General features: G+C 39.5%; 1 protein-coding gene across 1 annotated transcript; it reads right to left on the minus strand.

Annotated features, from left to right (window-relative positions):
* Window positions 1-714: 714 nt before the first annotated feature.
* LOC130740818 (serine carboxypeptidase-like 42) lies at window positions 715-13,334 on the minus strand. The gene is made up of 10 exons (XM_057593530.1): window positions 13,090-13,334; window positions 11,296-11,403; window positions 11,114-11,206; window positions 8,316-8,408; window positions 2,602-2,687; window positions 2,172-2,450; window positions 1,951-2,084; window positions 1,701-1,793; window positions 1,488-1,605; window positions 715-1,084 (listed from the first exon to the last, which is right to left on the minus strand). Exons 1-10 carry the CDS (start codon window positions 13,331-13,333, stop codon window positions 917-919), a joined length of 1,416 nt encoding a protein of 471 aa, XP_057449513.1. The 5' UTR covers window position 13,334; the 3' UTR covers window positions 715-916.
* Window positions 13,335-15,295: the final 1,961 nt, after the last annotated feature.

Genomic DNA, 15,295 nt, shown 5'->3' on the forward strand with positions numbered 1-15,295 from the left:
ACTGACGCCCCTTACACAATGCGACCCATGCCCAGTTCTAGTGGGCTTGTCAAGTTGAGGAGATGAACAAGCCTCAGCTCGAGAAGTTCAAGACGACGTTGGATGAGCTCAAGAAGCATGTCCATTGCTATAGTGAAGTCGCTAATACTACTAATCCGTCTAATCATTGTTTTTTTATGTTGCGCTGTTGGTCTCGCCAGCGCCACAGATCTTTTCAATCACCCTCCTCCATCACCACCTCAGTTGTTCTCACAGCAGTTTTTCCTGGGACCCATGCTTCATGCTCATCATTTGATTGGCTTCAATAAAATGAGAGGTATTGGAGGATCTCCATGTTTTTTTTTGAGATCCTCCCTTGATGATGATGGTGATGTTGATTCCCTATATGTTTTTTAAGTCTGTTGTTGTTTTCAAATTTCTTGAGCAAATGGGATAAACTAGTTTCATGTGTGTGATATGCATGGTTAGGACTACTTAGGATTTGAATTTACATTACTATTCTAGTGTAGTTTCAAACATGTTAAAATAAAGGGTATCTTATTGAAGTAAAATGTGTTTTCTTTATGTCATTTTTTTTAACTTTTAAAATTGCTAAAAGTTCTAACTTTTACCTGAAACCCAGGGCATTTAACTTGGGGAAAAAACCATATGTAGAAGAAGATATGCTTCCAAATAAATGTCGGAGAAGATGCAAAGCAGTGAATGAATAGATTAAAGAAGTACACGAAAGAATGGAATTTTATTCCACTACTTTCCTTTTTGTTTACCATACAATAGCTAATGGCCTTTCATATAAATAGACACTCCTAAATTTCAATTTCTTTTTCACTGCTTCATCTTTTAGGCTAAAGTCTTGAGCTCTAGGAACCAATTGAAGGGTGTGTTTTGTTTGTGTTTGGCAGATCCAACTTGTTAATTATTCATCAATTGAAGGGCGTGTTGTGTTTGGCAATCTGCTACCACGCACAAATGCAGTGAATAGACCAAGTGCTCTTGAAGGCTGTGCATAAGGTACCATGTGAGCAGCTCCCCGTACTGTGGCGAAAGTCAACAAATTTCCATATTCTGTTACCCAACCTCCAACCTGCACATATATATATATGTCACCAAATTATCATTAATTTATAACTTGATTAGCATCTTTGAATCAATTTATTTTTTTCTCAGAATCAATTCTAGTAACCAGAAGCTAACATATATATAGAGTAACAGACTAATAGAGTATCTTTCCATACTGGATTCTAGTTTAAGAATCAATTGTAGTGCATGTTTAGATACACAGTAAAAAACTATGAAGAAGCCAAAAAATCAGGGTGATAAACGGCCACAAAAGTTAAGGAAATTTGCTTTTGTCCGCCATAATTTTTTCTCACTGAGTTTTTTCACGGACATGCGCTTGGAAGGAATTCTAAACATATTATAAATAAATAGAATTACAAAACCATAATATAAAAAAAAGTATTTTTCCAATAGAAATTGTTAAGTACCTGGCCTTTGTGGAACCAAGCCCTATATGGGACTGTAACATTGAACTGCAGCTCATGAGCTAGTTCACGAATGAGTGTTCGAGAACCGAGTAATGGAACAACAGAATCTTGGTCTCCACTGTGATAATTTAACCAAAATAACTAGCATATTCGATCATGAAAGAATGGTATACTGTAAAGAGGAAATGATGACAGGCTTGTTGAAATTATTACCTGAAAACCCATACTGGAATATGGTTCTGAACTATCCTTTTGAGAATTGGAAGCATATTGATGTTAGGATCAGTTCCACTATAATTCAAAACTCTGCAATGAAGATGTATAGATCAGACCTTTCAGTAGTGAAAGTAGCAAAAATAAGTCGACCAATTTTAATTGTAAGATCCAGATATTATATTGTGAATGCGTGAATGTAGGGTATCACGGTAGATTACAAATTTTTAACATATAATTAGCTACTTACGGGCTGCACAAGTACCATAGATATGGAAGATTGGTGTTGTTTGCATGGAGAGCCTTCTGAACTTCAGGGAGGTTGAAGTATATACCTCTTTCATAACGCATACAGACATCAACACCTATGCTTAATTTTGTTGCCTGCATTAAAAGTAACCAAATTAATGTATTTGTTTATAAATTCATAAAAGTAATTACCAGAGCAGAAGAAATGAAAGAGGCCAATACAATTTTTTTCAGCCTCAGTTCCTGTTCAAATATGGATGGATAGCACACATCCAGAATCACATCATAGATGTTTATGTAATCACCAACAACTTCATTAGCTTTGTTCATGGCATCGTTGCATGATTTAGACTCATTGTGAGTAGAGTCGAAGGTGTAATCATCAAAATCACAATCATTCAAAACCGCCATGCCAATTTCATCAGAAATCATTCCATGTGACCAGAAGTATTCATATGTTGCTTGTGCATCACGTTCCAGTTTAAGAAGTGGGTTTCCAATCTAACAACAAAAAGGTAAGAGTATGATAAATCTCATCTCCTAAGAGCATCTATCAGCATAACAAAAGACTAGTCAAAAAGTAACACAAATATAAAACTTATGAGTAAATTAAGCCATAAGACATCACATGAATGTGATCTTAGTATCTTACAGCAAGTCCTTTAATATTGAATTTGAAGCTAGTTGAATGAGCATTGTAATCCAGAATAGCATTAGCTAACTGTGGTACATAATGTCCTGCATTAAAAATGTTAGAAACAAAAATATATCACAGAGCAGCAGGAAACAGAATAAACGCAAAATGGGAAACAAGAACGGGGTGGGGGTGATAGAGACTCGAATGCTAAATGGGGAATGGGCTTAGGTAAGCCCAAGATATGGAAAGTTTATGAGAGGAAGAGAGGGAAGGGTGCTGAGGTGTCCAAACCCACATGAGGAAAGAAGGAATTAGTTAGTAAGTTAGTATATAGTATGATGAGGTGTGGTGTGAGAACGCACTCTTGATTACATTTCTGTTATAGAGAGAGAAAGAGGTATCTTTCTTAGGGAGGTAGCCATTAGAGCTCCTTTGGGTTGTTAGAGTTTCTCTAGCAATACACTTATCTTTACTTCTGTAATTCTCCTTCTACAATCAATATATAATTCCATTCCAGTCTATTCTACTCTATAATTCACTTTTCTGTTCCCAAACACCCATCAATTGGTCCGACCTGCCGGATCTTCATTACGCCGGAGAATCAGTCTCCGTAGATGCCACCCAAGATGACTGATCGCATGGAAGCGTTGGAGACTCAAATGGGAACGGTGACTGTGACGCTGCAAGAGCTCGCACATCAGTTGCAGCAGCAGAACTTGGTTCTGACTGAACTGAGCAAGCAAATGGGGAAGAAGGTAGTACACGATCTCGATGGGGAAACTTCAACCGGAGATTCCAGCCTTGGGGAATCGCGACTCGCCGGGAAGAAGGTGAAGTTGCCAGTATTTGAAGGCGACGATCCAGTGGCTTGGATTACCAGAGCGGAGATCTACTTTGATGTGCAAGGCACTCCCGATGCACTTCGGTTGAAACTCGCTCGACTGAGTATGGAAGGATCGACGATTCACTGGTTCAACTTGCTGATGGAAGCAGAGGATGAGCTTTCTTGGGAAAAGCTCAAGCGAGCGTTGATCGCACGCTATGGAGGGCGATGTTTGGAGAACCCCTTTGAGGAGTTGTCGACGTTGAGGCAACGAGGAAGCGTGGAGGAGTTTGTCGAGGCTTTCGAGCTTCTGTCTTCTCAGGTGGGAAGGTTACCAGAGGAGCAATACTTGGGGTATTTCATGACTGGGCTGAAACCTGCGATCCGACGACGGGTGCGAACCTTGAATCCCAGTTCGAGGATGGAGATGATGAGGATCGCGAAGGATGTGGAAGATGAACTAAAGGAGGAAGACGATGAAGAAGGGAAGCGGGTGATAAGGAAAAACGGGTTCGAGCGTGCGGGTCGAAACGATTGGGCCGGGTCAGTTTCAAATAAGAGTGGGCCTTTCAGTAAAGATCTGACCCGTTACAAACCAAGCGGGTTCAACCAAACCCGATCCTTAAGCACACCTGGATCCCAAGTGAATTCGTCGTCCTCGATGAACTCGACGGCGAGAAAAAGCGACGGCGACCACCGTGCAGGTTCGTCGGAGCGGTGGTCAGGGGTCAGAAGCCTCCGAATGAACGAAATTGAGGACAGAAGGATCAAGGGGCTGTGTTTCAAGTGTGGAGGAAAATACCATCCCACTTTGCATAAGTGTCCCGAGCGTGCTATGCGGGTGTTGATCCTGGGAGATGGGGAAAGCATGGATGATGATGGAGAGATAGTAAGGCTGGAAGAAGAGGCTGAGGAGATACAGGAAGAGGAAGTTGTAGAATGTAAAGTAATGGGAGTTTTGGGTTGTATGGGGAAGTACCAAACGTTGAAGCTGGTTGGGTTGGTGGACAGTGTGGAGCTTCTTGTCCTCATAGACAGTGGGGCTAGCCATAACTTTATCTCTCCCAAGATAACTTCAGTTCTGGGCTTGACCATCACTCCAATTGCCAACCAGAGGCATCTGTCAGGGCATCAAAGCAAAATTGGGGAACATTGAGATCACCATTGATGCATTGGTCCTGGATTTGGGAGGTTTGGATTTGGTGCTTGGTGTATCCTGGCTTCGCACACTTGGGGAAGTAATCATGGATTGGAAACTCTTAACAATGCAATTTGTCCATGAAGAGAAAGTGGTCAAGTTACAGGGAATCAAGGGCAGAGACAGTTCAAGCAATCTTCATTCCTTCTTGAGTGACAATCAAGGAAGAGAACAACTGGAATGGTGGAGACCTCAACTACAATTGGTTGAAGCAACGAAAGAAAACCATGAGGTTCCCCTGGAATTGAAGGGTGTATTGGCAGAATTTCAGGCAATTTTCCAGAACAAAATTCAGTTGCCCCCTGTCAGGTCTAAGGTTCATCAAATCACCTTGAATCCTGAGCATGGGCCAGTCAATGTTAGGCCTTATAGGTACCCTCATCACCAAAAGGAAGAAATTGAGAAGCAAGTTACTGAACTCCTTGAGGCAGGTATCATCAGACCTAGCATGAGTGCTTTCTCAAGCCCTGTCATACTAGTCAAAAAGAAGGATAAAAGCTGGAGAATGTGTGTGGACTATAGAGCATTGAATAAGGCCACAATTCCAGATAAGTACCCTATCCCTATTGTTGATAAGTTGTTAGATGAACTGAATGGAGCAACCATGTTCTCCAAGATTGATTTAAAATCTGGATATCATCAGATTAGAGTTCATGAGGCTGATATAGCCAAGACTGCATTCAGGACTCATAATGGTCACTATGAGTACCTTGTAATGCCTTTTGGCTTGATGAATGCCCCAGCCACTTTTCAAGCCATTATGAATGACATTTTTAGGCTCTACTTGAGGAAGTTTGTCTTAGTTTTCTTTGATGATATATTAATTTATAGTAGGAGCTTGCTGGAACACCAAAAGCATTTGAAACTTGTCCTGACAAGGCTGCTATCTAACTGTTTTGTAGCTAATCAATCAAAATGCAAGTTTGGCTGTGCACAAATAGATTATTTGGGGCATATTATATCTGGTGATGGAGTGTCAGTAGACCCTGAGAAGGTCCAGTGCATTGTGGACTGGCCGGAACCTAAGAATGTGAAGGGAGTAAGGGGATTTCTGGGTTTAACTGGCTATTATAGGAAATTTGTCAAGAATTATGGGAAGTTGGCAAAACCTCTAACAGAATTGACCAAGAAAGATAATTTCCATTGGGGTGAAGAGGCAAGGCAAGCTTTCCACAACTTGAAAACTGTAATGACAAGCTCTCCAGTTCTAGCACTTCCAGATTTTAACAAGCCTTTTGAAGTTGAATGTGATGCAGCTGGCAGAGGCATCGGGGCAGTTCTAATGCAACAGAGACAACCTATAGCTTATTTCAGCAAGGCATTGTCTCAGGGCAATTTGGCCAAATCAGTCTATGAAAAAGAACTAATGGCCTTAGTTCTTAGTATACAGCACTGGAGACATTACTTGCTTGGCAAGTCTTTCATTGTGTATACTGACCACAAGAGCCTTAAGCATTTCTTGCAGCAGAAGATATCTTCCCCTGACCAACAGTGCTGGCTGGCCAAGCTCTTGGGTTACCAGTTTGAGGTAAAATATAAGCCTGGCCAGGAAAACAAGGCTGCTAATGCCCTTTCTAGATGCTATGATGAGGGTGAGTTTACTAGCTTGGTTTCTTTTCCTTTGTGGGAAGACAGGAAGAAACTCCTAGAGGAAATTGCGTCTGATGACTACATCAAGAAACTATTACAAGAAGTCCAGCAAGATCCCCAAGCCAAGCCTGGTTTTACTGTCAAACAAGGGGTGCTCTTATATCAAGGCAGGCTAGTCTTATCACCTACATCCCCATCAATTCCATGGTTGCTGGAAGAACACCATAGCTCACCTACTGGGGGTCATTCAGGGTTCTTAAGAACTTACAGGAGGCTGGTTGAAACCCTATATTGGGTAGGGATGCAGAAGACAGTAAGAGACTTTGTAAGGGCTTGTGATATTTGCCAGAGGCAAAAGTACAGTGCCATGTCTCCAGGAGGGTTACTTCAACCCCTACCAATTCCCAATGTTGTGTGGGAAGACCTCTCCTTAGACTTCATCACTGGTTTACCCAAGTCTAAGGGTTATGAAGCTATCTTGGTGGTGGTTGATAGGCTTTCTAAATACAGCCATTTCATCTTGCTCAAACATCCCTACACTGCAAAGTCCATTGCTGAAGTTTTTGCCAGGGAAATAGTGAGGCTTCATGGAATTCCTAACACTATCATCAGTAACAGAGACCCAATCTTTGTGAGTCATTTCTGGACTGAATTGTTCAAGCTGCAGGGGACCAAGTTGAAAATGAGCTCCTCTTATCACCCTGAAACTGATGGCCAGACAGAAGTTATAAATAGGTGCCTAGAGAGCTATTTGAGATGCTTTGCTTCTGAGCATCCTAGGACTTGGTCTTTGTGGGTTCCTTGGGCTGAGTTTTGGTACAACTCTACTTTCCATTGCTCCATTGGTCAAACTCCTTTTGAGGTGGTCTATGGCAGAAAAGCACCACCCATTATCAGGTTCTTGGCTAATGAAACAAAGGTAGCAGCAGTTGCTTTGGAGTTAAGTGAGAGGGATGAGGCTTTAAAGCAACTCAGGGCACATCTACAAAGGGCTCAGGAGCAGATGGTTAGCTATGCTAACAAGAAAAGAAGGGATTTGAGCTTTGACAAGGGAGAGTGGGTGTTCCTGAAACTCAGGCCCCATAGGCAGCAATCTGTGGTCAAGAGAATCAATCAGAAGTTGGCAGCTAGATTCTATGGTCCATTCCAAATTGAAGAACAGATTGGAGCTGTTGCCTATAAGCTGAAGCTTCCCCCGGAGTCCAAGATCCACCCAGTCTTCCATGTGTCTCTTTTAAAAAAGGCCATAGGAAGTTCTCAAGTTCAGGGAGAGTTACCGACAGAATTGGAGGTAGGAGAAGCTACTGACATTTATCCTGAGGTAATCTTAGGCACGAGAAGTATCAGACAAGGAGACAGAGAGGTTCCACATAGTTTGGTCAAGTGGCAAAACAGTTCTGTGGATGATGTTACATGGGAAGACAATGAAGTCCTAGCAGGCCAATTCCCAAACTTCTGCCTTGAGGACAAGGCTGTTTCTAAGGGGGTGGGAGTTGATAGAGACTCGAATGCTAAATGGGGAATGGGCTTAGGTAAGCCCAAGATATGGAAAGTTTATGAGAGGAAGAGAGGGAAGGGTGCTGAGGTGTCCAAACCCACATGAGGAAAGAAGGAATTAGTTAGTAAGTTAGTATATAGTATGATGAGGTGTGGTGTGAGAACGCACTCTTGATTACATTTCTGTTATAGAGAGAGAAAGAGGTATCTTTCTTAGGGAGGTAGCCATTAGAGCTCCTTTGGGTTGTTAGAGTTTCTCTAGCAATACACTTATCTTTACTTCTGTAATTCTCCTTCTACAATCAATATATAATTTCATTCCAGTCTATTCTACCCTATAATTCACTTTTCTGTTCCCAAACACCCATCAGGGGGAGAGGACAAAAACACATTCTTAATAAAATTAAATAAACTGGAATAATAATTTCATAGTAGTCATGATGATGGCATAGTTATGAACATGTGGATAAAAAATATAGAATAAAAAGTTGAATCTCATAACAGAATCACGTCAGCTAAATATAAACAGAATATTTTGAAACTCAAGACCAACTTTTGTGAATTTCAAAACATTAAAATAAGTAAAAAAATGAATTTGGTTGCGATTATTATTTGTTGCACCTGCATAGCTTTCTCCAGTAAGGAACAGCTTCCTTGATCTGTAGGAAGGAAACTTCTCGTACCATTTCAGGAAGAACAAAAGCATATCATTGGCTGTGTCAAAACAAAAGCATATCAATCCACCCGCTCCAAGTCCAGCTTAATTAGTAATCACCCAATCAAACATGGCCTTCCGTTAAAGCAAAATGAATAAAATTACTTCCACCTTTTGAAATAGACCCTACATGAGGAGTACCCTTCATAAAAATTCTAAGCAACACGGTTTTCCGCCTCTCAAACTATCTAGCTAAAAACTAAGTTTCATAGTAACAATGGCAGAAGGCATTGAATCCTTTATGAAAACACATGCAAAGGTGTTTCTATCTAGGATATAAGGTACCAAGCTCAACTAAATGAAGCAACTTTTGTAAAGGGGGTGATGATGTTTGAGGAATTTTAATCGAAAAGTGGAAACACCATTATCAATCAGAGGCAGAGATAAAGCAACTTTATAGGGAAACACCTCTGCATATGTGTTTTCATAAAGGATTCAAGCACCAACTTTGAACAAAAATGAAGCACCATTTTTTGTTATAAATGGTGGAGTTGCAGCGAGTGGATTGGATAATGGGAGGAGGGATTTGTGAGTTTGAATCTGTAGGTGTGAAGAAGAGGGGAAGATGATGTTTTTGAAGAAAGATGATGAATAAGAATGATATAAATAAAATTTTGTTCATGATTTTACTAATTAATTATGTAGCTCAACTCATAAAGTGGTGTTTTTCCAGGACATGGATTGATAAAAAATACATTCAAACTATCTTACACTGTGTTAGTGTGTTTGGTGGATGGTGAATTGTGGAGAGACAGATGGGGGACAGAGATAGGGCCAAGGGGCTAAGGGACTACGGTAGCCCCCTGTGACCATGGTCCCACTACAAGGAAAATAGTATTTAGAGGCGGACATTCTGCGACGGTTCCAAGAAAACCGTCGTAAAGTGTAATATTGCGGCAGCTTTGAAGGCGGTTTAGCCAAGTGTCGTAGTTTGTGTACAGTTAGCGGTGGTTTGCTTTCATTTCTTGGAGAACCCTAATCTCGTTCTCACTCAACCAGCCATGGATTGAAGACTCTCACTGAGTGATTGCTTGAAGCCATGGATTGAAGACTCTCATCTTGAGATTTATCTTTTCTTCTCCTATTTGGATTGAAGAACAAAGATTTCAGTCGCTTGTTCAGAAAGAAGATTCCATTCACTTGTTCAGGTTTTGATTCATGATTCAACCTTCTATATCTTCGATTTTGATTTACATTGTTTCGATTCATCATTCAGTGAGATTAAATCTTTGTCTCGTTGTGTGAAAATTCACATTAGAATCAGAACATAGGCGGAAGTATATATTCTGCAACAGTTTAAACCCCCGCTATATTCTGCGGCAGTTATTCAACGTTTGTCAAACCGTCGTAGAACGCTCATAACTGTGGCGCTCTAGGAAACGCCTCAGTATACATTTTGCGGCAATTTAAATTGCCGCAAATTTCTCCCAGAACCGCCGCAAAATGCTGATTTTGATATAATAGCGTTATTAATTGATATTAGATTTCTTATTTTTATATATTTTTATTTGTTCACACTTATATTTTTCTTCTTATTTCACTCTTTTTTTCATATCACATCACCTATAATATCTTACATTTATCTTTCTTGTATTCATAAGTCTCTTACCATATGAGTGGAATGAACGTGAATGAATTATTACTGTACTTTTCTAGTACTTGAAAACACATTTGTTGGCTTTTTATTCTTATATACACGGTCAACAAGCTTATTAATTGGTTAATATCTATTACACTTAAACTAATTATATATTTCTTTATATGCTTATAAAAACTATTACTTATATAAATTAATACATCTGTAGTGTTTCTGAAAAAAAATCTTATAACTCATAGTCCATATTTGGATATGGAGTAGACGGTGACGCAAAATTATGGTGGACAAAACTATCTCTTATAATATTTGTTTTTGTTCACTATAATTTTGACTTTACGGGAACTTTTACTTTTGTCAACTATAATTTTGCATTGCCGTAATTTTTTATCATATATCCAAACATGCACATAATTTATTCGATCCCGACTCCCAGGTAGTTGAAATCTTGGTTTCGCCCCTAGACAGGTGGAGGGAGAAGAAGCATGTGGTGCAAGGGAGATAGAGGGGAGAGAGATGTTTGGGCACAGGCCCCACGTGCATTTTTGATTCTTCACAGATTGCGGAAAAATGAAAGTGACATCAACTTTTTTTCTTGTTATCCACTTTGTAATAGTTTAAAACCGCCAGAGAACAACTTCCAACCCGCCACAAAGTTTTGATGTATATCAAAATGTCTTTTCAGGATAAAAAATCAATTTCTCTCTCTTCTCTACCTCATTATTTCTTTTCTTTCTCTTCTATCTCTATCATATCAAACATCCTTAAATTTTCACATATTTCTCTCTACTCTTCTTCTCTTCTCTACTCTCTTCTCTATTAAACAAAGTATTAGAATACGCGGTGACATAAATACAAACACACCCTTAAGTTCTGAGTAAACATGTTTTTTTATAGGCAAATGTTAGATGTTAATTGTTAGTAAATTAATTCTTTCATCAGGGTTTGAACCCTGGCCCTTCACCCTTTGTTTCCCTTAGTTCACCAAGTAACCTACTCACCCACCCATGAGTAAACATGTGTTTTGAATTTTGTGCAAATCATGAAACCAAACATCCATTTAAACAGAGAACGTGACATCAAAGTGAAAATACACAGGGCACATTCTACCTGTGGAGGCATCTCCAGATATATAATCAGAAGTAGTATTTGAATATGACCAACCAACACCAGCAGGAGAATCCACAAAGAGAAGGTTAGATGCTATGATAAAAGACACAAAAATCAGCATCAGGAATTAATGTACACCCAAATTAACCAACATTAAAAGAAAAATATGTCACATAGTACACCTTTATTCCAAGACTTTGAATTTCTTCTGAGACCACGTCCATCACCACTAGGAAAAAAAGGACCTAATTCAGTAAAACCACCTCCTCCAATTGAAGAACACCCAGGACCTGAGAAAGAAGGGCACTTGATGAATTAAAAGAGTATATAGGAAAATTAACAGCCTAAGGTGAAGTAATGCAACAAGTGAAAACCTCTAACAAGTACGTACAATTACAGCTCTGATCACTTCTGATCTTTCTAAGGGTGTATTAGCAATTGTATGGTTAGAAAGAGAAATATCCGCGGGGATGCAACAACGTATTGGACCTGAATACGCCGGAGTCGAATTCTCATTGAATTTTATTTTACCATTCGAGGGTAGTTTGATTTAAAGTTTGAAAAACCTTTTACCATTTATTCTAAAACAGAATCAATTCTGGAGATAAACTTCTATGAGTAACCTTTGAGTTTCAAAATTAGATTTTGAGTCAAAAGAAACCGATACAAACAAGCTAGCTATTGTAGTTTTCATTAAAATAAATTATATATGTATGAACTGGGGATACACTATGAAAAGCATAGTTTTAAGACTCGGCTTGGACCGGCCGGTCCGACCGGTTGAACCGGAACTCGGTCACCTGACCGGTCCGAGCCTCCTAACGGATCGGTTATGCAGTCAAACCGGTGGGAACCGGTACGGCTCGGCCGGTTTAATGCTTAAACCGGTGACTCGGCCGGTTTTTTATTGAACCGGCGAGTCACCAATTTTTTTTTTTGCAACAACTATTTATTACACAAAAATAATAAAAAGTAACCTTCTAACCTGACTAGGATTCGAACCCATTCCCTAAAGGAAGAAACCAACGAAATTCACCACTAAGCTACACAGCTGTTTTGGTATAATAGTTACAATTTATTATATATATAAACAAACAATGAATAAATTAGTAGCAATAACACTAAAATCTTTTGACAAATATAGAACATCAGTATTGTTTATCACATAAAATAACTAAAACCACAATTCCAAAAGTTACCATATTTACTTGTGTCATTTATTTTAATGTAAATATTTAATAACTATAATTTAAAATAAGTTATTTGTGTGCTTTTACTATTATTTAAATAAAATGTAGAACCTACTTTGAATTGATATTTTAAACTTATATGTAATATTTTGTTGTAGTAAAATATTTCTTGTTGGTATTTTAATTAGGTATTTGTATGATGGTAATGATTTTAAATTTAGAGTATGAAGTGATTAATTAGTCTTAGTTAGTATTATTAATTTTTAATTTTTTTTTAAAATACACCGAGTCAAGCAATCGAACCAGTGACCCACTGGTCCGACCAGTGACTCAGTGACTCGGTACCCTGACCGAGTCGATGATCGAGTCGAGTTTTAAAACACTGATGAAAAGCCAAAGTCATGAAATTTCAAATTTTTTGATCCACATGATCTGTCACTGTGAGGTGCAAGGAAACAGAATTTTCAACTTGTAATGCAAAACAACTTGAATTGGTAGGGACAAGGACAAATAAATGGCAACCTTCTATGCTTTTCCGAAAAGGATAAAAATCATCATAAGAACAAGAATGAGGATGAAAAGATAAGACAAAATAGCCTAAAAGGAATTGGGGAGACATTGACTAGACATTAGGAATGAAAGAAATCAACAAGGAATCAAAGGATGGAAATTTACTCCAATATTAAAACTCAAACTCTCATAACAAGCAAGAAAGTGAGAATGAAGAAATGAGATAAACACTAGTAATTGAACCACATGAGTAATTAAGGGTATAATATAACCAACCTCCATTGAGCCAAAGAGTGAGAGGCTTGTTGCCATGGTCATGTTCAGCCTCCACAAAATAGTAGAACAAGCTCTTTCCATGCTTGACATCAATATCAACATACCCAGCATATTGCCTGAACCCAACCTTGGGTTGACCAGGCAAATTCACCACTAGATCCTCAATTGGGTACCCATCTACACAAACAGGGCCCACCAAGCAGGCAAATCCCACCAAAACCCCAAAAAACCAAGACCCTCCCATTTCAAAGAGTCACTGAATGCTGCAACCCATTTGAAAATGAGTACAACACACACCTGACACCACTGACTAAAGATCAGGTATTTATACTATCTTAGCAACACACAATAAATATAATACATTTTAATTTGATCCTTATTTTTTACACTAATTTCATTTCAAATTTGAAAAAAAAGATTAATTTGAAAATACATTTAAAGAAAACCTTGTTCTATTATCAATTAAGGCAAATATATTAAACCAAAACCATATAGGCATTTTACCCTTTACAAAAGGCAATTTCATTTCTCAATGAAACATGTTGAGAAATCAAGTGGGAGTAAGTAGTCTCATATTTGATGATTAGGGGAGTGATGAAGAGTAGGTGACAAGACTATTCAATAGAAAAGGCAAGCCAATGTTACATAAAGGAAGTCTCGGGAAGAAGGTTATCAGAAGAGGCAAAACTTTAAATTTGAATTTGCTTGTAAATGGTAATACATTTTGCTCTGGTAAGATGCGTAATGAACTGGACTGGAAAGGCTTCACGTGCATGATAGACTGATCGTGGGCCAGGTCTTTTTTTATGTATTTCTCTGGTTCGGTCGATTGAGGACCCAAACCGAAACCGACCGGCTAAACCCATTTGAACTCAATTTCCCACTCGTCCAGACCCGCATCCAGCCCGACCATACTGAGTGAGTAAAGAAATGGTCAGTTTACACGTTTCGGTTCGGGTAAAAAATTCTTAGACACCCCTAGTAGAAATTGAAAGGCCTCAAGCGCCCTTCAGAGAATCGAGCACCCGAGGTAGCGAGGGGGTAAAACTACCCAGAAAGTGAGAACTAACAGGTAGGCCCCGTACCTCTCACGTGGAAGCACGGACAATCATTGTTCCTAGCAGAAACAAGGTGGAACGAGTTTGATTTTAAACACAGGATTGGCCAATGTTTTCAAGGAGATAAAGCACACCAACTTGGTACAATTCCCAGAGTTTCCTAAGCGACCGCCTTCAAATGTTGATATCACAAAGTGGTGTGAATAACATCGAGCCGTTGGTCATAACACTGACGATTGTCTGACCTTGTGCAAGGAAATTGAGAGACTAATCAAGGCATGGGCACTTGGGGTAGTTTGTAAAAAATTACAACCATCGAAGGGCGCTTGAGAATCGAGATGTACAGGTGGAACAAAGAGATGAGTCGGCGAAGGCACCGCCTAAGGGGTTAGGACTGTCGTCTGGTTTTGTTGCAACCATAAAAGGAGGATTCGGTGGCGGGGGGAAACATGCCCGGCGCCCAAGAGGTACATTAGGGAAGTGCATTCAGTTCAGGAGGTACCATTAGGATTTGATCACCCAGATATTACATTTACCAAAGATGACTTCAGGGGCATTAAACCCCACCAGGATGATCCAATTGTTGTGCACTTAAGGGTTAATAACTACGATATAAGGCGAGTATTACTAGACCAAGGGAGTTTGGTTGATCTCATCTATGGAGATGCTTTTGATAAGTTGGGTTTGAAGGACAACAACCTGCAGTCGTATACTAGATCTTTGGTTGGTTTCACCGGGGACAGGCGTGGTTATTTGGAGCTAGACACTAATTTTAGCAAGGGCGAGTCGGTCAAAAAGTTACGGATGCATTATTTGGTGCTCCAATGTGTGGCGTCATACTATGTCATCATTTTCCGGAATACCTAAATTGATTATGTGCAGCTATTTCAATCGCCCACCTTAAATTGAAATATGCTTTGGATAACTAAAAGGTGGGAAAGATCAAGGTAGATCAGGTGCACGCTTCGAGAAAGCGTCCTCCAGTTTATTGTTATAGCGATCGGGCACAGGTGTGTGGGGATGTTACTTCTTCATAAGATAATAGTTGTGACCCAAGGGGTGATGGGCGAACGAACAAGCCAAACCCTGCTGAGGAAATTAAAAAACTTGTTTCGGGCAGTATAGAGCTTTGAAGGTTGGAACCAAAC

The sequence above is a fragment of the Lotus japonicus genome, chromosome 1 (assembly GCF_012489685.1).
Source record: "Lotus japonicus ecotype B-129 chromosome 1, LjGifu_v1.2".
Lineage (NCBI taxonomy): Eukaryota > Viridiplantae > Streptophyta > Magnoliopsida > Fabales > Fabaceae > Lotus > Lotus japonicus.

Bases quoted from the DNA above. Each gene is read 5' to 3' on its own strand.
- LOC130740818 (XM_057593530.1), bottom strand. From the start codon at position 13,333: ATGGGAGGGTCTTGGTTTTTTGGGGTTTTGGTGGGATTTGCCTGCTTG. The intron at 11,404-13,089 runs GTTGGTTATATT...CTTCTTTCTCAG, and splicing joins CACTCTTTGGCTCAATGGAG to GTCCTGGGTGTTCTTCAATT. The intron at 1,794-1,950 runs GTAAGTAGCTAA...TCTTCATTGCAG, and splicing joins CTATGGTACTTGTGCAGCCC to AGTTTTGAATTATAGTGGAA.